Genomic DNA, 24647 nt, shown 5'->3' on the forward strand with positions numbered 1-24647 from the left:
TAGCACTCCACTCTCTGAAGGACTGACACCATACACCTGCCCCGTAACACCCCCTATGAGGATGGGCCCTCCTGGGATTTTGGTCAACTTTATTGACTGGGGCGCTGCTTGGCCTTGCCTCCTGTCTCGGTTGACATTGACATTATTCAGCGAAGTGAGGAGGAGGAGGGGCTGTGGGGTGATCGGGACCCCCCTGGCTGGCCAATAGGCGAGCCACGTGGGTGGGGGCAGGACCTTTCTTTTGCTGTCGCTCACGCCCGTCACCGCCCGGGGCCTCTGAGTGTGATACTGGTGGGTGCTGTGGAGAGGCCCTGGATGGGCAGGCCTCTCCATGTGACCATAGTAGATGGGTTTCCTTTTCTGGTTCAGGCTCCTCCTGGGCTGCTGGTCCCTGGGCCCTCCTGGTCCTGGGGATGCGGAGCTGCTGGGGGTGTTGTGGTGGCGGAGGCTGCTGGGGGTGTTGTGGTTGCGGAGGCTGCTGGGGCAGTGGCTGGGTGTGTTGTGGTGGCTGGGGTAGTTGGGGTTGCTAGGGTAGTTGGGCTTGCTGCTTTCCGGTCTCTGGTGGTACGTGGGGTCATCCTTTTTCCATGATTCCACATGCATCTCCTCAGTTGAGATCTCAAGTGCTTCAAAATCCACATTCTCATTGGAAGTGACTTGGTATCCAAGCTTCAGCATCTTCTCCTCGTAGGCAGTGCCACAGTGTGATAGTCTGTCCTCTATGACAGGAATCCATTTTCTTTAAATCACCAAACATGGTATTTGTGTTTGAATATCCATCAACAAACATGATTTTTTTTTTATCCAGGGGGACTTACAAATTATAATATTCTATATATATATTGTATATATATTTTCTTTTTTTCATTAAACTTTGATATATGCATTTTTACTATTTCAAGTCATGTTTGCTGTGGCTTCAATACCAATCTGAATTTAGAGATAATACATCATATATAACATTTTAGAGGGTTTTTATTTTGAAATGTCACATCAGAATGTCCTGAAATTCTCTGGGTGACACTCTGAGGTGGTCTGCTACCACTGTGAAGTGGACCTGGTGTGGCATTATGGGCGGTCTCCTTTTAATCCTAATCTGACATTTGAGGAAAATAGTAGGTTATTTAGGACATTTTAGAAGGCCTTTATTTTTAAATGCCTCATCAGAATGTCCTGAATGTCTCTGGGTGACACTCTGATGTTGTCTGCTACCACTCTGAAGTGGAACTGGTGTGGCATTATGGGCGGTCTCCTTTTAATCCTAATCTGAAAATTGAGAAAATATAGTTTGACATTTTAGAGGGCCTTTATTTTGGAATGTCACATCAGAACATCCTTTTACTTCCTAAATCAAACCATAGTTAGTTGACTCCATGGCGGCAACCCTTATTCAGTTCTTCCAAGGGAAAAAACGCTTTACCGTAATAACCCTAGTGTATGCGCAAAAGGGAATAACTGCAGGGCTTGACTAGTCAAAGAGAGGTTAATCTGAGTCAAACGTTTTCACACCTGTAAGCCATCTACAGTCACAAAAAGACTTTATTGGGAGCTCAATGCACAGGTGTTTGTGGACATCAGTCACTTTTGCTGGTCATGGTCGTCCTCCCTCACCGCTTGTCCTGTTTAGAAATAACATGTTAGGCTATACACTGCATGTCATATCAATAATGAACTGTTATCTAGACCACTTCAGGCGTTTTCAGCTCTTAACCACATCAGCATGACATTGATTGATTTCTACACCTTTTATACTGATTTTGAAAGACCACTCCATGCTGAAGGGTGACCCGGGTCGTGGCAGATCGGTCCTTGCCGGTTCCTCGTCTGCGCCAGACCTGGCTGGGCCAATGCCGTGTATGAGAGCAGGGGAATAGACCGCGTTCCCCTCATCGCTAGTGACCTGCATGAACAGCTGACGGGAACCCCACTCCGCTCCGCAGAAACAGTCGATGGGGACAGAGAAGGAGAGGAATCCGGGACGGCGCCCCCCAGTGGTCATCCCACTTCCTTGGTCGGGCGGCCTTCTCTCCTGGGAGGGTGCTACATCCAAGGTCTGCACTGGATGTCCGCTGCTCTCGGGATCACCCTCTTCGACCATCAGCACGTAATTGGGGATTCTGATTTGCTGTGTGTTGGGGCCGCATGCAGGATCTGCCTGTGCTCGAGTGGTCATTCTGGAATGTTCTCTTGTCTGTCCGTCTGGTTCCAGAACGGAATGTTGGGAGGTTATTTCGGCTAACAAGACATGCTCTGGTCCAACAGGCTCGATATAAGCTTGTCCGTTGAATGGTGGCTTGGACAGCGCATTCATGGACATGGTCTCTTTGTCTGTCCCTGGAGCCAGGTGATAAAGTGTCCACACTTGGTTGACAGAGCTTTCCAGGGCGGGGTCTATATCTGGAGTTATGCTTCCGGCGCCAATGGGGCTGCACTCGGGTTGCTGCTGCTCCCGCACTGCTGAGATAGATGGAAAAACACATTTGATGTTGCGATGACAAGCTGCTAGGACAAGTCATGATGAAAAACAGGAATACTAAGATTAGAAGGAACAGGTCAGGAAAAGACAGAATGGTTGTCTTTCGATATGGTTCAATTACTCGGAGTGGCTGGATCAACCGTTCCTCCAAGCAGCTGTTTTAGGTTAGATAGGTGAAAAATGTGAGAGATGGATACCTGTCCGGCTTACGTCTCCTTTAGGCAGTGTCTGTGAGGCCGTCGGGGTGCTAGGTGACCTCTGACCTCTGACTCCCTCAGCCCTCCCGGCACTGGAGACCCCCTCTCGACTGGAAACAGCCACGCCTCTCGTAACAGACTTGGAAACAGCTGAAACAGTCAACAACCGACGGCCTACATGAGTACATCGCCTTAGGATAATTGACGTCTGTGAAGAGAGTGTATATTTCGGGGGTTTTCCGCACCTAATTTCTTCCTCTGTGGATCGGACTGGGCGAGTCTCTTCATCAGGCGGTTCCTCTCAGCGATGGTCGTCTTGATGGACAGAGCTGTCTGGCTGGAGGCTTTGCTTCCCGTCCACCACTGGATGTCAGGGCCATAGACTGAGCATAGGAACTGAGGCATGGTGACACACTCCTCTTCAGGGAAATCGCTGGCTTGTTCTTCCAGGAACTCTTCTTCTAGCCTAGTACAGGTTGGAGGGTTGGCGGTGTCGTCAGGCCGTGTTCCCGTGGTCATTTCTTCAACTGAACGCTGTGGTCCTGCTGTTTGGGTATTCACAACGTCACTGGGATTTGTTGGTTCTAATGGGACTTCCTCTTCATGTGGTGGACCAGGGGGTTCTGATTCTGGAACAATCTCTCTGCTGGTCTCTATGGTGTGTTGTATCGCCGATTCCACTATTTTAACAGCACACTCGGTGTGTGATGGAACAGATCTCCATTCCTCTGTTACATTCTGAGGCTCCATGATTGTTGAACCTAATAGTGAGAAGTAGAACTAGCTTCAGGAGTACTGTTTCCAACAAATAACACAAACTCTACAATTTGCCCCATTAATTTCTCTGATGAACTATGGATATGAATGCAATATTTCCTAATAAATTTCCAGTGCAATATTTCCTATCTTAATCATCATTACATTATCATCAGCGTTATTACCAGGCTGAGGAGTTGTGGACGAAGGGGTGGGTGAGGATCTGGGTCTCGCCTCAGTTTTGGGAGTATGCTCGGACAGACCATGAGAAGAAGTGCATGTTGGGTGTGTCTCAGTTGGGATATCTGGAACATGGAGTCCCTGCAGCCCATCTAAACATGGGAACATGATACCACCTACTGGACAACAAAACACAGTGCAGAGGATTAAATAAAAATAAATAAATGTTTTTAAGAAAAGTTGATGGCAGTGAATTTAAATCACAAGCAATGGTCTGTTCTATCAATATATAAAATCTGAATATGCCAGATCATCATAAGCAATATCTAATATCAACATCAATGTCATTTTATTCATACAGCACCATTCATACAAATCAATGTAGCGCAAAATGCATAAAAGGAGAAAGATAAAAACATAAATCATATAAACACAGTGAGGACAGATTTAAAAGAAACAATAAAAGTAAAAGCATTAAAAATTAAAAGATAGTGTAAAATAGAATAACAACTATAAAAACAGCAATTTAAGAGCACTTATTTCCAAATCAATAAGACACCACCAGTGGTTCATAATAAAGGGGCCACCAGGGCATAGATGTTTTGAATATGATGGATGGTTGTCACTGATCCATAAGCTGTCTCTTCTACATCCTCCTCCTGAGACATCTCACCATCAATCATCTCGCATGACATCTGTGGAGATACTCTGAGAAAGGTGTGTCTCTCTGGTGTCTCTGCTGGTCTCCCCACACTCTCCTCTCTGCTGGGGATCCTGACTGAGGACACTCTGCATACTACTTCCTCTCCTGTTGAATCGGCGTTATCTCTTTCTGTGTTGTCACTTCCTGAACATCTAGCAGAGATGGCTGGTGAGATGTTGTCACTGAGGGACTCAGAGGGAACTGTGGGAGATGCTGAGGACACTCTGCGTACTACTTCCTCCACTGCTGTGTCAGAGGGAGCGGTGACAGTTTTGTGGCTCTGTGCGACACAGTCCGCAGCTCCTTCAGATGACATTTTCTCTGTGATGTCACTTCCTGAGCATCTGGCTGAACCAGTAGAGATCGCCTCCACAGCTGGCAGAGAGTGACATGGCTTTTCGGATCCAGGGACGGTGTCAGGTGTAGCTTGAATACAGATGGCTTCGTTAGGGGCTGTTTTCCCAGAGTCCTCCCCTGCGGCGGGATGAAGGTCTGCTGCTCTGGCAAACTGTGTGACATCAGCATATGGTTGGTACCCTTCCTGGACATGAACATCCTCAGAGGGGCCCACCGTGTCAAGTGGGAGAACCACCTCATTGGATATGGCTGAACATAGGAGGAGGGATGATGGTTTTAGATGGTCCACTACAGACAGAGAGAGGACCTTCACCAGTCTGGAGCTGGAAGGAGTCTCTGTGTGGACAATTATGGAAGCGCCTGAATTTGTCGTTGTAATCTTTTCAGTTGGCTCCCTCAAAGACTGCGCCGTGCTATTATTTGTCTCTGGAGATGTCACTGTGTGGAGTATGTTCTCTTTTGAAATCCTTCTGGCTGGCAATGGTCGTCCACTGCTCTCTGAATAACCACCAGTAGAGGGCACTGTGGTCAAGCTGGATACTGGTGACTGCACAGCCTGGAGAACTTCTTCTGATCCTGTTTCAACACCTTTAACATGACACATACACGAGAAAAGCCCTAATAGACATGACACACAGGGTAACTGTGGAGATAATCTGGGAGATGTGCGTCTCTCCGGTATCTCTGCTGGTCTCCTCACACTCCCCTCTCTACTGGGGCTCCTTACTGAGGACACTCTGCGTACTACTTCCTCTACTGCTGTATCAGAGGGAGCTATTTTCGTGATGTCACTTCCTGAGCACACAGATGAAAAAGCTGAGGTTTGCCTCATGGCTGCAGTTGACTGAGAAAGCTTCTCCTCAGAAGGTGTCCAGACAGTGGGGATCTTCTCCACACTTGATGGTGACTCTGACCGATCTACCATTTGGAAGTTTGAAGTTCTGATCTGGCTGGACGCCGTCTCCAAGTCTGCTGAAGCAGGAGCCTCCTGATTAGATGGGGAGATGATCCTCTTCTCCTGTGAGAGATCTTTGTCGCTGCTCAACCTCATCCTCCGATCAGCAACGGTCTTCACTGTGGTGGCATAGAGCTCACCCGCGTTCAGCGGGCCAGGCAGGTCCTCAAACGAGGGAACCTTCTGGAACATGACCACGCTAGGGACCCCCTCTGCGTCCTCGACCCGCCCCTCATCAGCAGCAGGGGGAGGAGTCAAGCGAAGGTCACACGCCGGGGAACCGCTGGCGGAGTGGCGGGCTCTACTTTGGAAGATGAGCATTTCGGGGAGCCTCTCGGCGTGAACTACGATCAAGTGCTCCGACCGAGCCCTGGGGGCGTCAATCAGCACGGCGCCCTGAACTTCTACGACGTCGCTGACAGACGGAGCTCTCAAGAACACGGCAGACTGGACCGCCGAGCCGCTGACCTCGTCGTCGTCGAACCCCTCACCGCGCTTGTCGCTTTTACCAATAGCCGAAACCCAAATAACGGCGGGTTCGTCAGATAACGCGGACGACGCTCTCGACGAGGAGTCTGCGGACGCCGCCGAAGGCTGCTCGCTCGGGCGAGATGTATCCCGTGGAGGATTTTGTGGTACGCTGGCAGGCAGTTCAGGTGTTAACGGACAGGGGAGGCCATCTTGTTTCCCAGGCTTTGCGTGGGAGCATTCGCTCAACACGTCCTCCGCCAGGCAGGGGAGGGAGACGGCGCCCTGGCATTCTTCCGTGTGACCTGTAATAAACAGGAAACAGGATCACACACGGTTGTCGTCGCATGGCGTCTTTTCCCTCGCGGTGTGGACTAAAGTAATGATGAATGGAAAAGCGTCAATGTACATGTACACCAACAGGAACCATTGTATTATATCAGTTTAATGCAGAGGCTACAGGTGTGTGTGTGTGTGTGTGTGTGTGTGCGTGTGTGTTTGTTGTGTGTGTGTGTGTGTGTGTGTGTGTGTGTGTGTGTGTGTGTGTGTGTGTGTGTGTGTGTGTGTGTGTGTGTGTGTGTGTGTCTGCATGCATGCATGCGTGCTAGCGAATCAGAAACAGATTTATTGCCAAGTAGGCTAGCTGTAGGCTACACATACAAGGAATTTGCTTTGTTGGTGCATAACAGTAAACATAGTGCGAGGCCAAGACAGGACAGTGCAGAATGTGGCAAATACAATACTAGCCTATACAGTACAATATACAATACAATATACAATATGTTAATCTGCAAAATAAAACTGTGTCAGTGTCATCTTACCCTTTAATTCCTTGTGGTAGTTTGATAGGTCTTGAATGTCAAGTTCTGGGTGCTCTACAGGGCAAAACAAAACAAATTCTAGCCTAAAGTGAAACTTACATTTCTAGTTTACTTAACTGTAAACTAGAAATTACAGTAACTTATACAGTAGCCAATAATTATATATCCATCCCTTCACGTACACTCGTGTCCCTCTATGCATTCTAAAGTACGTAGCGGCCTACTAGCAAGGTAGCCTATATACCTTGCTTCAGTTTGAGAAGTTCGGTGCAGTATGTTGCTATAAACTCCGGGACATTGGGTGGTTGCTCCAACAGTACTGCCCGACTGACGGCCACAAGCCAACTCTTCAACCCGAAGGGAACTATGAGCGTCGGAAAGACTTTCGTCATCTTTACAACCTGTGAGAATACGAGCCGTTGCTTGGTCTAGTGAGTCAAGAGTTCTTTTTTTTGCCTAAAACGAAATTTTCTAAATCATCGTTCCTACATTAGCCTACCTCATCCCTGCATCGCCCAATACCAAAACATGAGGACATAGCCGCATGATGTTATCTGCCATGCACGGTTAAAATGGAATGGTAGTTGTTGACGTCGGTGTCATAATTGCAAGGTTACAAACGTAATAACCCATGCAAACTGTTCTATATGCTAGGCGGTTCTTGCACACCGTTGTTTTTTATTATGCAACCATGGCATGGTCAGATATGTTTACATAAATAATAATTCATTTTATTTATACATTAATTAATTAATTAATTTCATTGTTAAACAATCTTAAAGTTCTGAACAGTGTTTACATTTTATTCATTCCCCTGAGGATTTTTTAAATCATTATTAAATATAATTGGTTGATTTCAGGATTATCTGTCATCAAGGGGTCAGTGTGTGAAATCGGGTAACATTCAATCTGATTTCCTGTCTCTAGCTAAAGGTGTGCCCCAAGGCTCAGTGTTGGGTCCTGTCCTTCACCATCTATATTAAAGGTATAATATGTAATATGTGGATAAAAATAAACATTTTTCAAAAATAATACATCCATAGGGCTTTGCGAAGGCTGCAGAGTAAAAGTATTGCTTTTCCATAAAAAAATATATTTTGTCTGAAATTATTACATTATGACAATGATACTGTTGATATCATACCAGCCAATAGTATTACAGTGTTGGTACTGCGCGCTGGGTTGCCAGGTACTATTCTAGCGTCACCACTGTGAGATTAGCAGTAGCCAGCTAACGTTATACTTCCATGAATTAGCAGCATTATAGATGTTGGTTAGTGTTTGTGCGACTATAAAACGGCAGCTTTTCCATCCACTTCCGCTCACTCTTTTCAGCTAAACGTTTGGTAAAATGGCCGAGTTTCGTTGTCCTGCTTCTCCGCCTGAGCCCCGGCGAACTGTGCGATACAAATCTCAAAAGCTCAGTGAACAAAGAAGGAGCAAAAGTCGGATAGATATCGGGCCAGCTTTTGCTCGTTGGACGGAGTTTATGGAGTTTCATGGGATAAAGTTGCATGGTGACATGGCTACTTTTCTACTGTACCGGTAAGATAGCTAACTAGCTATCGTTATCTTTCTTGGAATCTGCATAGCCAAACCTAATGTTATCTCCACACTACAGCATCTAACGTAACTTATTACATGGCACTCTGAAATACTTGATTGTGATTACTGATTAGTATAATGTTATGTTCCTCTCGGAGTGAAGATCTTATCACAGTATGACTGAAACAGTGCATTCTCTGGCATTTTGGCAACCAATACGTTGTGTTGTTGCAGTTCTTATCTTTAGACACTAGATGGGATAAATAATCCACATATTACATATTATACCTTTAATGATGTTGTCACTACAATATACTAACTCTCTACTAACTGGCTGTCGTGTTCATTTATATACTGATGATACAGTTGTCTATTGTATTGCGGATACTGTTCAGGAAGCCATTGTTAATCTGCAACTTGCTTTTAATGTACTACAAGAAGCTCTCACCAATCTTAAGCTAGTCCTTAATCCTAGCATATCTAAGTTTATGTTGTTCTCTAGAGCCAGGACTATTGATTATGATAGACTTCACCGTTCAACTGCTAATTAGGGTTAGGGCTAACCCTAACCCTTACCCATTAATGGCCTGCATGAGAGTGTCACAGAGTACAAATACTTGGTTTGTGGTTGGATGATAAACTCTCTTTCAAGTTTCATATAGATAGCCTCTAAGCTGCGACAGAAAATTGGCTTCCTGTACAGAAACCGTTCTAGCTTTCCTATGTTATTCAAGCTGTTTTTCAATCAGTATTAGATTATGGTGACACTATCTATAGACATGCTTCCGTGACAACTGAAACCCTTGGACTCTCCGCCCTAAGATTTATTAAGGGTGATAGATATGACACTCACCACTGTGTTCTTTATCATAAGGTGGGCTGGCCATCTCTTTCTCTAAGTCGTAACTATCACTGGTATTTGTTTATTTTTTAAAGCCATTATTGGTAAACTTCCACCTTACATCTCGTCTCTGTTGGACTGGAGCCTTGGCCCCTACCAGACTCGATCTAATGATCGGCTTGTTCTCAGGGTTCCTGTGTGCATTCTGAACTTGGAAGGGCTGCTTTTTCCATGATGCTCCTTATTATTATTTATTTATATACTTATACTTGGAATGCCTTACAACTGACTAAAGCCTGAGGTCCTTCCTTCAGTCACAGAGTTTAAGTCCATGGCCCTAGACCTATGTACTTCAATCTTTAATTGTTTTTAATTTATTATTATTGTACATTGCATTTTTTTTGTTGATATTTGTGTCACTGTGTGAACTCGTCACCACTGTAAATGAGGGAAACCTCAGTGTTTCACAATTATAAATAAAGGCTTGATCTGTAAAACTGGATTTAAATGAGGTCTGTCAAAATAAATTGGCATTAAAGCCACTGCTTCCCAACATCTCAGTTCACCATGAAAAGGCTATAATTAGTTATATTAGTTTATAATGACTACTGTACCATGAATTCAGGTCAAAACATTTGTAAGGAATGTGTTTATTTGCAACTCAGGATGATCCTCCAGGAGCAGTCCATCATTACTTCCTGCAAATACAGACATGGACATATTTTTATGCAAAATAAATAAAATAAAATAAAAAGATAGAAAAGAAAAGGAATAAATGAATATGCAGTGTCTGTACTGTTTGCATTATTAAAGGTATTCTAAAATACTAACTGGTCAAAGAGGTTCCTTAGTTTGTGGGCAAAGCTACCATAGAGTCCCATGGCAGGGGTTTGTGGAGGTAGATGGGTGTGTTCCATTTCTGGGGCTTTTGCCACCATAACCTTCTCTGCTGGGAATTTCTGACTCTCCGTGGTTACAGGAACCTGGATCTGGGGTGTGGACACCACAGGCGCATCACTGGAATATTGATGAACTGTAAAGACAAAAAATTGTACGGAATTAAATGCAATGTATGTCTCAGAAATTATTAACAATGTAAAGCTTAGATCCTTTTTAACCATTCAGTCTAATTCCTGTAACTAATAACACGGGTCAGTGTTGAAACGACTGGTCAGTTGTGCCTCAACTGTACCTTGTTGTGTCTGGGGCGTTCGCCCTCCCTGCTGGACTATTCTCACAGGGCTGACCTCTGTGACCTTCCTCAGAGGCGTGAGGCTGGAGGGCTGCGTCGTTCTCAGGTCGCCCACGACTGCTCCTGCAAACCGGGGTGAGCCGGTGGCCGACTGGCTCACCTTCTTCAGCACCACGATCCTTGCGCTGGGGTTGTCGAGCTTCATCTTGATGCAGTGGCCGGGACGACTCGACGCCGAGGCGGGGGGCGTGGACAGTACTGCTGGGGGAGGGGCGGTGATCTGGACAGGGGTTTTTGGAGGAGGAGGAGGAGGATGAGGAACAGGATGACGGACAGGGACAACAGAGGGGATGACCCCAGGCCCTAACTGCACCGGGGCACTCTGCCTTTTCACTGGCAGCATGGCAAGCTCGGGGTTCTCCGAGGGGCCTCTTTTGAACTTTGCTTTAACAGAGTGCCAGATGTTTGGGGTAGATCTGGCCTTCTTTTTCGCCTCTGGGTTAGCTTTGCCAACGGTTGGATTAGGTGACTCAGATGAAGTAGACGACTCCGGTACGTCAGGAGGCAAATGTCTGTCACTAGAGCTGAATTCTCTCTCCACTGGACTGGCCGCTGGCGCCACAAAGCTTGCTTGATAGATAGATAGAAATCTTTATTTAGACAGGGAAGAACATACTGAGACCAGGTCTCTTTTACAGAATGTGCACTGCTTACAATCAACAAATACAGTAATACAGTAGCGTACAGAAGTACAGTAGAATACGGAAAAAAATACAAAAGCAGTGACAAAGTACAGGGGTACAGAGTTAGAATAATAGTAACTGTTGATAGTAATCAATATGGGTTGGGTACTTTGTGGAGATTCCATTGGTTGGCTCATCCATTTCAAAATCCCAATAAACAATATTTGTGACCTACTGTAGATAGGCCTACTTGTATTAATCCTTGACAAACATGCTTCAGTAGTACACAGCTTACATTTTGTTGCTGGACCCTCATTGTGAAAAACAGCTAGATATAACTCAGCCTAGGCCTATCACAGCTGTTTCTAACTAGCCTTTGATCATTTGAAGTTAAAATGATTGATATTCCTTACCCCGAACAGCATAGTAAAGGCCAGCCATTTTCAGGTCTCAAGAGCACAAAATGACCTTAGGCCCAGGCCAAGTTAGAAAATGGCAACGCCTTTGTGGCAAGGAAGCTTTGAAGATAGATGGAGGTTGGTTGTTTTCTTTTAAAACTCCAGTGGTGATTCAGGAAGTTGTTGCTAGGCAACATGAATCTGACATTCTATGACATCAGTAGGTGACCTACCTGACAACACACATCTCTTCCATGGCCTATATCTCTTCTATAGCTTTACTACACATTTATTTACTGAGTGAGAGTTCATGAGAGACAGTTTGTGTGATTAATTAAGTGGTTTATTGATGACCAGGAGTTTGAAACTGCAAGACAACACTGACAACTAGAACAGGTCCTTCTGTTCTTGGTAGAAGAACAGGATCCCTAAAATGAGAACACAATGGAGCACTGAGACACAGATCTTAACACACATACAGTGAACACAACAACACATACAGTCAGACAATCACATAGCACTGTGTGCAAAATTAGAACACAAAAAATGCTGACATTGTTGAAAACAAACAAACAAAATAAATCATTATAACAACTTACATTGTATCCAGGTAGGATTAGTTGCCATGAGGATTACAGTTCATCACAAAGCCTGAAATACATTAAAACACACCCCATGTTATTCACAGTTTAAAATGCCAACATTAAGAACAATGACATTCTGACTGGAGGAGCCACATATTAAGGCTACCTGGATTGGTGTTACTGGTGTTTGAGCCTTTGCTGTGAAGCGAGCCACAGCTGGGGAGGCTGTCTCTCTGCTCTAGCCCCCCCTGGTGGCCACACCTGAGGTAGGAGCTCTGGCGCTGCTGCAGCGGGCACGCCAGCGGGCACGCCAGCGGGCACACGCCCAACCTCTCCTGGGAGGCAGAGGGCGTCAGGCGGAGGTGCTGGGGGAGGTAGCAGAGGGGGTCGGAGGAGCACGCGTGCAGGGGCTGGACGAAGCCGCCCAGGCTGTGGGCGGGGCAACGCGGCTCGGCCATGGTGTGCGTGTGCAGGCTGGCGTGGGAGGAGTGGGTGCGCGGCATGCGTGTGGTGGCATGCGACATGCAGCACAGCCCGCAGTCCTGGTACATGGGCGCGTTGGCCATGCGGTCCAGGCTGCAGCGCAGCATGGTCGTGGACGACTGGTGGGGGCACACCATCCTGCCCTGGGACTCGGGGCGCGTCAGGTGACACAGGCGCCAGTGGCTGCCCGCCCCGCAGAGGTTGGTACACAAGCAGTCGGGCAGGCCCATGCCATGACCTGGAGAGAGGGGAGAAAGAGATGAGTGATCTGTGTGGGACAATGGCTACAGTACCTCGGGGACCAATAGCACAATCGAAATAAGAATGTGTTCATTGACCTGACTGTCAAGCATAAAGGTTCACAAAAGTTAAATACATTTTTTTTTTTTTGTAGTTGGTTAAATCAATTAAGTTCAACACATCTTTCAAAAGTTAAATCACTGATAAAGCACTTATACAGTATATTTTACAGGCAACATCACAATGACATCGAATACAACGTGAAATGTCTTACTTAGCCCGTAAGGACAGTGGGGCGCAAAGTCGGAGTACGGTCCGTTGCTGAGCGTGGAAGTGCCCGCCTGTTGCCGCAGAGACGCAGGCTGCCAGAGCGGCGCCTGGGTCTGGGGGCCCGCCGTACCCGGCCCTCCCTGGGGGTCGAGGGAGAACGGACAGCGGCTGGTCTCCGGCGAAGTGGCGGCCACAGCGGGAGAGAACAGCAGGCTGTTGTTCCTGGACAGGTTCCAGGCTCCCTCGAAGGGGCACGCGAAGCCGGGGTTCCGGGGCGTCTCGCAAGCCGCGCAGCTCGGGGTCCGAGGGAGCTCCTGGACCGCGGCCGTGTTGGCCACATAGCTGGGGGTCCGTGGGAGATCCGTCGGGGCCATGGGCACACAGATGAAGGGGTGGCCCCTGGCTTCCCCTGGGCCCGAACTCATCTGGTACACCAGGCTGGGGGTCTTGGCGAGCTCGGTGGGCAGTGGGAGGTAGACCAGATAGGGGGTCCTCGTCTCTCCTAGAGGAACGTCTGGTGGGCACGGGGCACACCGAGTGGCAGCCGGTGAGACCGGCGAACAAGGGGCGGCGGCTTCCCCTGGCGGCGACAACAGAAGGCTCGCCGGGACGGGAGCCTGGACGTCCTGCTCTCGCGCAGGAGGACACGTCGGAGCGTCGGTCGGTGTTTCCACGGTGAGCGCAGCGGAGACGGGGCTGATCAGATCGCCGGAATACTCCGGAAGGGTTGATCCTACCTCTTCCGCCGTGGGAGCAGGCGGGCTTGTCGGCCCGGGCGAGACGATGCGAGAGGGGGCGAGGATATCCTCCGCAGCAGTCGGCGTCTCCACGGTGACCGCAGTAGAGGCGGGGCACATCGGATCACCGGAACACGCCGGAGGGGTTGATTCTACCTCTTCCGCCAAGGGAGCGGGCAGGCTCGTCAAACCGGACGAGTCGGTGTCGGAGGGGGCCTGGATATCCTCCTCTTGCGCTGGACGACACATCGGCGCGGCAATCAGTGTCTCCGCGGTGGCCGCAGTAGAAGTGGGGCTCATCAGATCGGCGGAACACGCCGGAAGGGTTGATTCTACCTCTTCTGCCGCGGATCCAGGGGGGCTCGTCGGACCGGATGACTCTGCCTCTGCTGCGGCGCCGGTGGCAGGGAGACCCGGGGAGCAGGAGGCCCCTGTCTTCTCTGGGACCGGCTTAGGAGGACACGCCTCCATCGGAGCTCTCATCTCCTCCGCCGCCTCTGCGGGAAAGCACATCAGACACGAGGGGGAGACGACTCCCGGTGCCCCGGCAGGGGGGTACGCCAGGCAGCGGGGCTGGGTTTCCGGCAGCACAGGAAGCGGTCTATTCACTTTTAGTATTTCGGAAGGGAGGTGGTCCAACATAGCGAGGGGGGTGGCGGCGACGGGGACGTCCAGGGAGGTAACTGGGAGGGGAGAAGTCATCTCCTCCGGCGGTTCTGCCATGGCAGCGAAGGCCTCTGGGAGAATGAGCTCGTCTCCAGGAGCTGCGGTGGCGGGCTCAGACACGATGGCGTCGGACACCTCGTCACTGGGCGCGATCAGAGTACGGAGGGCCGTTCCCACCACCTCCAGCTGCGGCACGTCCGCCAGCAGGGCAACCGTCGGGGCAGCACAGCAGGGTGCCGTCGCCTGATTCTCAGCCAGTCGCGGGTCGGCCTGGAACACGATCACATCGGGGACGTCCTCCGTCTGGACGATGATCAGGGACTCCCACGGGAGGGAGCCCGTCCGGATCAGGACCGCGTCCGCGTCGGGGTCGGCCTCGCTCAGCGAGACCCGCTCAAACAGGGCCGAGCGGAACCCGACGCAGGGGGAGGAGCCTCGGTCCTGGGAATCCCACGGGGGGCTGTCCCAGGGCGAGCCCTCGGGGCTGCGCTTACGGCGGAACATGGCCAGGTCCTGGGCCATCTCGACCAGGATGGGCCCCGGGGACAGCGTGATGCTGGTGGCCGAGAGAAAGCCGTCCAGCCCATACTCAGCCAGCTCCCAGTCAGTGAGCTCGCCAGGGTCCGGCCAGGAGTTCTCGCTGGGGAACGGGTGGGGCTCACTAACATCCTGTCTGGCCTCCATCAGCATAGGACCTGCCTTCCATTCTTGGACTGGTTCGGGGTGGGGGAGCGTCTCAGTACCATGGACAGCTACAGGTAGAACTTTCTTCTTGTAGACTACAAGAAGGGAATGAAACATATTACTGAGACCTAATCAGAGCATACCAAGACGCACACCAGGACTAATGATATTGAGCATAATGTAACTTACAATGAGAGCCTTTTGTTGCTTTGAATTCGTTCACAAGTTTGTTTAAACTCAAGGCTGGCTTCTCTGTCAAACAGTGCAAAGAAAGGGTCGGAGGGTAAATAAATGTTTTGATTGTAATTGCTTAGCAACGCGTTAATCCCCCACACACAGGCTATCAATCTCACCTGCTTTGAAGTCGAGAAGAGCATTGAAGTAGATCGATGCGAAATTAGCAATGTCCTCCGGTTGGTACCTCACTACGGCCTTGCTCAATCCCTCGAGTAAAACCTTCAGCCCCGGGGGAACCACGGTACGCTGATGGTGCATCTTTCTGCTAAAGGTGTTACAGAATAATCAAACACTTCGAAATCATTGATATCACTGCTTCGAAATCATTGATATCACTGCTTCGATCGTGTATAATTTATACATATTTGTTTTAATTACTATAGTATGATGAACTTACATGTAAAGGGAGAGATCAAATTGTGATCAAAGGCGTTGAGGTGTCCAACAGCGAATGAAGAAAATGTATTCGGCGTTAAATAACAACTCCTACCAGTGGCGTCATAATGGCACGATGATAACTAGAATCATGACGTCCTCTCAAGACGTCCGCTGCTTGATTAGGCTACTCACATCTCATGCTTATGAAAGTCGAACCTGCTCTGATAAATCATGATGTTTCAATAATTATTTAAGTAGGCCTTAACATCATTTCAACTTCAAATATGCCACATGAAATGCATAATTGATTTAAGAGATTTAATTTTTAGATTATTTATCTCAAAACAAATGTACATACAAGAACATTTATGCCAGTTCCCAACAAATAAAAATACTGCTGAGTTAGTAGGCTACAGTGTGCATGTCGTATTCTCAAATGACAAAATAATTTAGCTACAAAAACTACTGTACGCTCATCAGTGCAACCACTCATCTGCACAGATATAAATAGTCCCTTGAAAGATGTTAGAAAGCAGAACTACAGCTAATTACAATGGGATGGTAGTTTATAACACTTTATTACATGGCTGTCTAGATGTGTTTGCCATGACATTTGATATTTTCAGATCATCACCATCCAGGGTGATATTAAGGCCAGATTATAGATAAAATGCATGATAAAATACATTGTCAAGGATGGTGACAGCCATGACTTTTGGGCCATTGACTGACAGCAAACCAGACAGCGGATTCTAGCACACAATTCCAACAGGTGCCACTCTGCTTTTGCATGTTTGACACAGCTTAAACTTGCCAATTTTTCCCACTGTAGTTTACAATTACCATGGCAGGTTTGATATCTAGGTTGACGTTTTTATAGGACTGCAGGCATCATTGGACACCCAGAGGGAAGATTCTACACCCATGAATCCATGGGTCCTTTCCAGAAAACACAGTAACAGGTTGATCCAGCTGAAACACACTGTAATAACACTTGAGCACTTGTAACTACCCTATTCCTCCGTCGAACACTCACTGTAAACTATGTATGCATTACAAATGACTTGTTGGCACGTTGTTCAAAATCAGGGTCAACTAAAGTAACAAATGCACTGTCAATGGACCGTTGCAGTGCCAGAATGGTGTTGTGATGGTTTCTCCGACGGAATCCGTTTCCCCAGATCCGGTGACGGGCCTGGGGCGGTGGTTTGGGCAAGCGGGGGGCCGGGTCAGGGCGGTGGCGCCTCCCTCATCGGGGCGAGGGCAGAGTGGATACGCACATGGAGCCTGTTCTCAAAGTCGTAGCCAGCGTAGTCCTCCTGCACAAAAACACAGACGGATGCCATCTCAGAAAGGTTCTCATGCGTTTTAGACCGACTGATGGCTGAGAAATGAATGGTTTGACCGTACCTTGGCCTGGAGCATCAGCGATCTGCCCTTCTCCTCAGACTGCAAGAGAAAAGACGATCAAGACTTTATAATTAAGGTTCTCTCTCTCAGTCACGTGTGGCGCACACACAGAGACAGAGACAGACAGACAGACAGACAGACAGACAGACACACAGACACACAGACACACAGACACACACACACACCTCTGGGTTGTCCAGTAGAACACAGCCTAATTCGTAGCAGGAGTAGGGCTGCACATAGTGGTTGTTCTGACGGCCGACTTCGTCTCTTGCAGCCAGTTGAAAGCACTGTAACGTTCAATCAATAAATCTCCAGAGAGCTTTAGCAAGCAAGGTACAATTTGTTCAGAAGACATTTTTATAGGCTTTTTCATATGCATGCATACAGGAATATGCTTCAGTTGAGAGAAAATGGAGCAGTACCCGAATGGCATCTTTGGTGTTCCCCAGACATCTGTGAATGGCTCCGAGCAGCAGGTTTTTCAGGCCAGCAGAGGTGGCGTCATTGACTTCCTGTAGAACTGAGAGGAGAGAAGCCTTAATACTCCCCCGAGCGTCCTTCCACATCCCCAGTAACTCCGCCCCTTATAGTCACAATACTACTACACATACAGCCACAGCTAAAATTTCACAGACGTTCCTGTTTATGGGCATGCGATAGCTGATAGTAAAGGGGGAACTATTCCTTTCACAGGTACTGGATTGAAAAGTGAACGTGTTGTCGAATGGCATCCGATCGTGGGTGTGTTTGCTCGGTGTCAGGTGGGCTTTTGTGATGTTCTGACGGTGAGTGCACCTACCCTGACTCATGGTCTGGAGCTTGGAGGTGGAGCAGTTGGGCAACGCCTTCCACAGGTACAACACCTCGATCACTCCCAGAATGCACAGCTCCTTGGACGGGGGGCGTCTCCTTAGCTTCTCAGCCTGCGTATAAGACCGCGCTGTTAACGTCTCGTTTGAACCGCTCCCCTCGGTTCGGCCGCGACTGCGAAGAGGAAGACGCGGCGTTGTGCTGTGGCCGCACTCACCCTCTTCAAGGCGAAGAGCTCGATCTGATTGTTCTTGCGCTTGAAGAGCTTCTGGACGTCTTGGAAGACGGCGGTGGCTCCCTCCAGATCCCCGGTGGCGCCCTGGCACACTACGACAACAGACAGAAAAGCGCACGGGCGCGCGTGCGTCCGCGTGCGACACCACGAGGGAGGGTGAGTGAGTAGCTTCATTGTACACCATCCTAGAAAACTGTCAGGCCACAAAACTATTATCAAACAAACCACTGCTGATTTGCTCTTACTTCACTAAGAGACTGACTTTTAACCTTAAACCCCCCCCACCACCCCCCCCCCCCCACACACACACACACACACACACACACAAACAAACAAAAAAACACTCAACTTCGCGACCTTTAACCCCAGCCCTCTCACCTCCAGTCAGGTAGGCGTAGTAGCACTGGGACCACCGGGACTCAGACTTCAGCCGCTCGAACGCCCGGTAGGCGTCGCCGAAACTCAGCTCGATCATACTGCACCAGCCTGGGGGGAGGGACCACAACAAACGACCAGCCGGTGAAGACCCCGTCGGAACGCCGCGGGCCGGAACTATCTGCCGAGGCGGAAGCGTACGGGCCGTATCACGCACCTATTTCGTACAAGCACACGTGCTGGATCTCCCTCTGGTCCGTGGCCAGCTCTAAGGCGTTGTTGAAGGACGTCAGGGCGCCGTTGATCTGGCACTGGAAGACGAGTCGAGAGTCAAAAGGTTAATCGCGGTGGTGTTGACCGACGTGCCGGGGCGCCTCTCTCTCCGCGCGCTTCCGGGGTTTACCTCCAGGCGCTGCAGCCGGCCTTTGAAGAACATGAACAGGGAGGAGTCTGGGTAGACCGTCTCTCGCTGCTGGAGGATGGACCTTGCCTCCGCCAGCCCGGCCTGCGTGTCGGAGCCGTCCAGGGCGAAGAAGGGCTGGACGACCGTGTGGTACCACAGGAGGGCCAGCCTGCCAAAAAAATACAAAATAAAATCAGGTTTCCAGATCTGGGAACTGGATTTACAGAGGGCTTTATTCTACGTAATATACGGTAAAAAGATGCGTATGAAGGCATGCTAGTGTGTGTGACTGACCATTCACAGAATCTGTTGGATTCGAGCAGGTTAACAAGTGCACACAAGCAATAACATGACCTCTGAAGAATGAGCCATCACATGCCTAAATGAGCGACCAGCTCATATCTATTTGTAGGGCTGTACTATGCCAGCTTCAGGACTTGCCCCTCAGGGATTAATTAAGTTTTTTGAATTGAATTGAGCCGTTGGCCTCGGCCCCTGCGATGACTCATTGATGACGGGTGTGTGTCTCAGGCCCGGGTCAGACCGACTGCGGAAGCGCCGGGAAGCCCAGCCGGCTCCCTTTCGGCGCCCATGTTTGGCCGTTTGACCGTTTGGCCGTCCAGACCAGCTGGGGCCCTTGCAGCGGTACGGTAGTTTCGGCATCTGGTCCGCACCGATTCCACAGCCTAAACTGGTGGTAAGGCAGCGCCTTCCGCAGAGGCCACATGGGCAAGATTTTAATCACTATTAGCTGACTAAATCATAAATATGCTCTTCTATATGGTAATCAGCAATATTCGCAATTGGGCTTCAGGCCAACAGCATAAGATGGTGTCATCCAGCCAGAAATACTATCTTCACCCCCCTCCCCCCCCCCCCCACCCCACCCCTCCTCCCGGTCACTCTGTCTCATCTAGAGGAGCGAGCAGAGACTATATGATAGGTCAAATTATGTACATCCGCATAGCAACAGCCCCGACGCAGAGTCCCGTAAAAATAATCTGATTACATTATCATTACTGGTATGGATGAAAATCTAACTTGGTTAAGTTAGAGTATCAAAAGAACATGCGAGTGGTCGATTCAAGATGGTTTCAAACAAAGACAATTCTAATATGACCATTTGCAAATCGGATTCTGAAACAGGAAGTGTTTCCCTCATCAGAATGGTCGGACTGAAACATCGCGGGACATGGAAGAGGAAGTCACATGCACTCAGGGACAAAGGGTACAGGGAGGTGATGTCACAGAGCAAAGGGTGTTTCTAAACAGACTGATTTCAATGGAAACAGATTAGAAAGAAGTTTCACAGAGGTTGTAAAACAGTCAACAGAGAAGATCAATCAAATAGGAACACAGAAAAGAACAAATTGGGGGTAACACATTGGTGAGACTGCTCATTTCATGAACACTGGGCACAATATCAGACACAAACGTCGCTACCCTGTAGCCTTTTGATGAGGGCTGTTCCGTCTGCACACCTACTCACGTCGCTAGGGGGGCCTTCATGTCCTTGCTCTCGCTGGCGTAGGCGAGGGCGGACAGGCCCTGGCGCCGGTCGCCGGGGAAGCCCAGCAGGTTGACGATCTTCAGCAGGTGCGGCGGCACCATGGAGATGCAGAGGTGGAACAGGCCGTAGCCGAAGCTCACCGAGCCCTTCAGCCTGTCCAGGGCCTCGGGGCTCACAGCGCCGCCCGGCGCCGAGGGGGGCGCGGCCTTGTTCCGGTCGGGCCGGTCCGAGGATGGGGACGGCGAGGGAGAGGCGGCCGGGGAGCCCTCCTTCTCGGAGACCCTCCTCCTGCTGCGCTCCTGTAGCTGGCTGATGTCGCTGTAGCACTTGTTGTACATCTTCCAGGCCTTGCGGAGGATCCAGCCGCCTTTGATGTATGCTGGGGTGGAAAGAGGATGAGGCCAGTGAGATACGATACCCACGAGGGAGCCACACAGGAAGCAGGACGTTAGTGAAAAGAAACACACGCGGAGAGTAAATACTACGGCGTAGTACAACGGCGTAGTACAACACAGTCCATCATGTGGGCAAGGCGGGTTTATATACAGTGCCACAGCCAATCACAGGGACATGCCCGGCTTGTGTTGAATCGGTTAAACTCACTCCTCGGTATAAATACCGCCCACTCACGCCACCCAATCGCTAGCTTTTCAGTGGCGTAGCTGGCGTTTAAGCGAGGCGTTCACGTGTGACGATCAAACCCAACCGGGGTCAACACTGGCGGACGCAACGCTGACGAGTGTCTCGTGACACCCGTCAGATAACTACGGTGCGGCGGTCAAGGACGCCGTCCGCTTTTAAGGATTGACGTTCCGGTCCGGGCAGTCGGAGAACGGCCCCGGAGGCTGTAGCGGCGGCGATGGGCGGCAGCCCGTACCCGACAGCTCCTGTTTGATGAAGGAGAGCACGGCGAGGTACACCTGGCAGTCTGCCACGATGATCTGCCGCTGGAGACGGCCCACCAGCCCCACCCCCGACCTCTGGGAGTCCATCTGAAGCACACACACACACACAGACACACAGACACACAGACACACACAGTTAGATACAGCATGCACACACCATATCGTGACAGTCTTGACTCAACGGATGCAGGTTCTGGGGATAAGCCTAGCCATTTGTTTATCACTGCCCAATTAGTGGCGGCGGATCTGATATCCGGCCCAATCCGATTCAGTCCAGACTAAGAGAAATAACAACAACCTAGCAACCACTCCACCGAAGACCATTGTGATTGTTTAAAGAAATACAGTATTTTTCCCCCCTATCCCTGAATGGTAATGAGTCCAGACAGACCTTTCTCCAGCGCTGGCACAGCGTACAGGAAGTGTGGAGAGAGGGTCTGGTTATGTGAAACTATACTGTGCATAACACACAGCACTGGTAGGAGCAGGGTAAGCTTGTTATGAGCAAAGCAAATACTGTAGGTAATGAACCCATGACTCTGGTGGCGGTAGGTTCTGCTTTGGTACTGGTTTTACTTTACGTGTGTGTGTGTGTGTGTGTGTGTGTGTGTGTGTGTGTGTGTGTGTGTGTGAGTAGAGATGGGTGTGATAAAGTCAATAGGTGTATGTTCTTTTGAGCTTGTATGTTCTTTTGAGCTTGTGAGTGTTTATCCAGCCTGTGTGTGTGTGTGCAAGCGAGCGAGCGTGTGTGCGCGCAGGCACGTGCGTGTGTGTATGTGGAGTGTGTGTGTGTGTGTGCGCGAGCAAGCGAGCGAGCGTGTGTGTGCACAGACGCGTGCGTGTGTATGTGGATTGTGTGTGCGTGTGTATGTGGAGTGTGTGTGCGTGTGTGTGTGCGCAGGCGCTTGCGTGTGTGTGTGTTTGTATGTGGAGTGTGTGTGTGTGTGCGAGCGAGCGTGTGTGTGCGAGGGTGTGTTGAGAGAGTCGCACTCACACTCCTCCTGATCTTGTTCTTGATGGTCTCGATGACCCCGGCGCTGTCACTCTCGCACAGCCTTTCTGTGGCCTTAAGGTCCTCGAAGGCCATCTGCATCTTCTCCTCCTCAAACGTCATCATGGCATTCTGCACACAACACAAACACTAGTCCTGCAGGACTTCACACTTCAGACCTATCTGAGCCATTCTCAACGCTGAGCGCCAGGCTTGAGCCCACCGTAAGCCCCCTCGTTATGAATCATTGATGACAAGTGCGAGGGGCATCGGCAGGGGGCGGAGTCCAGCACCGCAGGGGGAATCCCTGCTGATCCATTAGGATGAGCTGCTAGGCCCACAAGCAACTCTAGTCAAAATCTAGGGGAGGCTCACCTTCGAAATTAAACTGTGCAACGTACAGACTAGCGGTGGAAGTAGCGTTGGACATGCGGGCATAGAGGAAAAGCTACTGTACTCACAAGGAAACTAACGAAACTGGCTCCAAAGCTCATCAGCGGACTGTGGGTTCTGTGAGAGGGGGGGAGAGAGAGAGAGAGAGAGAGAGAGAGAGACGGTTGAGTAGAGTACCTTATCAGTCAACGACATGTTGGATAAACGCTTATCTCACGCGGCTAAAGTGGATCACTTTAAAAGACATGAAGGCGTGAGGTGAACTGCCCCCTCGGTGTCGGTCTACTGCCTTCACGCACGCCACACTCTTATACTCTCCGAGTCCCATCGAAAGATATGAAAATACAGTCGAGAGGCGATATGAAAAGACAGTCGTGAGGCGATATGTAAAGACAGTCAAGAGGCGTTAAGTGTCAGGCAAAAGCACTTAACGCCGGCAATGTGACATCTAAGGACACAGACACAGCTTCTCGTACAGGGTTTCCCTTCATGTCTCGGGGGAACACTCTGTCTTTCATCTCCAACAAGGCAGCTCTGGCACAGTGCAGCAGCCCGGTGCCGGCTGTAATTAGAGGAGGAGGGGGGGGCGGGTGACATTTCAGCTGTCAGCGGGAGTCGGGGGCTGAGAGCGACCGGGGTCTCCTGCGAGGTGGGGGGTGGACCGGGTTATCTTCATCTTAACCCGGCCGATGATTGGCCCCAATCTGCTCCTCTTCTCTGTGTTGAGTCAACTCTGCTCCTCTTCTCTGTGTTGAGTCAACAGTTGATGACTTGAAACGATCCGTTCAATAGCGAGACTAATCTCAGTGATAGTTGAAAACGTAAGAGAGGGGTGATAATCGTGGCTGACTCGGCACAAGTCGCTCACCGTCGCAGCTGTTTGGAGAACAAAGTACACGCTCGTTCTAGACCAAGGAGCCGGATCAGGGAGTATTGTGATTGCAATTGACTAGTGAGATAAATTAGTTGATCTCCAAAATAAACTTGTGACAGAGGGCAACAAAGTTCTGAAGCATGAAAGGAATGTGTGTGTGTGTGTGTGTGTGTGCGTGTGTGTGTGTGTGTGTTAGAGAGAGAGAGAGAAAGGGAGAGAGAGATACAGTAGGTGCATTAACTGCAGAATCAAGCGCAACACTTTAAACACGTATGAGTCAGAAACATTGTAGCAAACTTCTGATACGTATCAGAAGTACACTGTTTTGCAATGAGACAAGAGGAGAACTCACTTGCGAATTGTGCATTTCATTCAGACAGCCAAGAAATGTCACCATCAGTTCTCCTGAAAATATGAAATGGCTATGTCTGCGGCTGATCAGAGTTGGGCTTCCCCATTCTGACACAAACAGGCCCGGAAATCAACTAGGGTCTTAACTCTATGGCCATTATCTCATGCATTACGGCTGTTATATCACAATTATTAATCAGTGAAAGCCACATGACTCGTAGACTAACCTGTATTTTCTAAACAGCTCGTCACTCTCCCTGAAGCCGTTGTTGAGAAGCATGTTGATTCCTTTCAGTGCCAAGTCCGCATCGTCAATCTGCTCCGGAATCCCTTCCACGCATTTCTGGGCTCGATCCGTAGGGTCCGCCATTGATCTCTCTCTCTCTCAAGGTACTCGATGTCTCTGAAAACCTCATGCAGCGCGCACCGTGACTGCTACTGAACCAAAACACACACCGGGAGAACTTGAACAGAATGAGGACCGGAGACCGGAGCCGGGGAGAGCTCTGGGCAAGACGGGAGGGTGAAAGGAGGCG

General features: G+C 49.5%; 1 protein-coding gene across 1 annotated transcript; it reads right to left on the reverse strand.

The window, feature by feature from the left end:
- Positions 1–16228: 16228 nt before the first annotated feature.
- LOC311316523 (tetratricopeptide repeat protein 39C-like) lies at positions 16229–24613 on the reverse strand. The gene is made up of 14 exons (XM_084447390.1): positions 24339–24613; positions 22955–23003; positions 22497–22625; positions 21475–21589; positions 20577–20976; positions 19088–19256; positions 18902–18995; positions 18688–18795; positions 18292–18401; positions 18064–18187; positions 17687–17784; positions 17447–17551; positions 17262–17300; positions 16229–17170 (listed from the first exon to the last, which is right to left on the reverse strand). Exons 1-14 carry the CDS (start codon positions 24479–24481, stop codon positions 17081–17083), a joined length of 1773 nt encoding a protein of 590 aa, XP_084303516.1. The 5' UTR covers positions 24482–24613; the 3' UTR covers positions 16229–17080.
- Positions 24614–24647: the final 34 nt, after the last annotated feature.

This window comes from Borostomias antarcticus (assembly GCF_949987555.1).
Source record: "Borostomias antarcticus genome assembly, chromosome: 12".
NCBI classification, from domain to species: Eukaryota; Metazoa; Chordata; class Actinopteri; order Stomiiformes; family Stomiidae; genus Borostomias; species Borostomias antarcticus.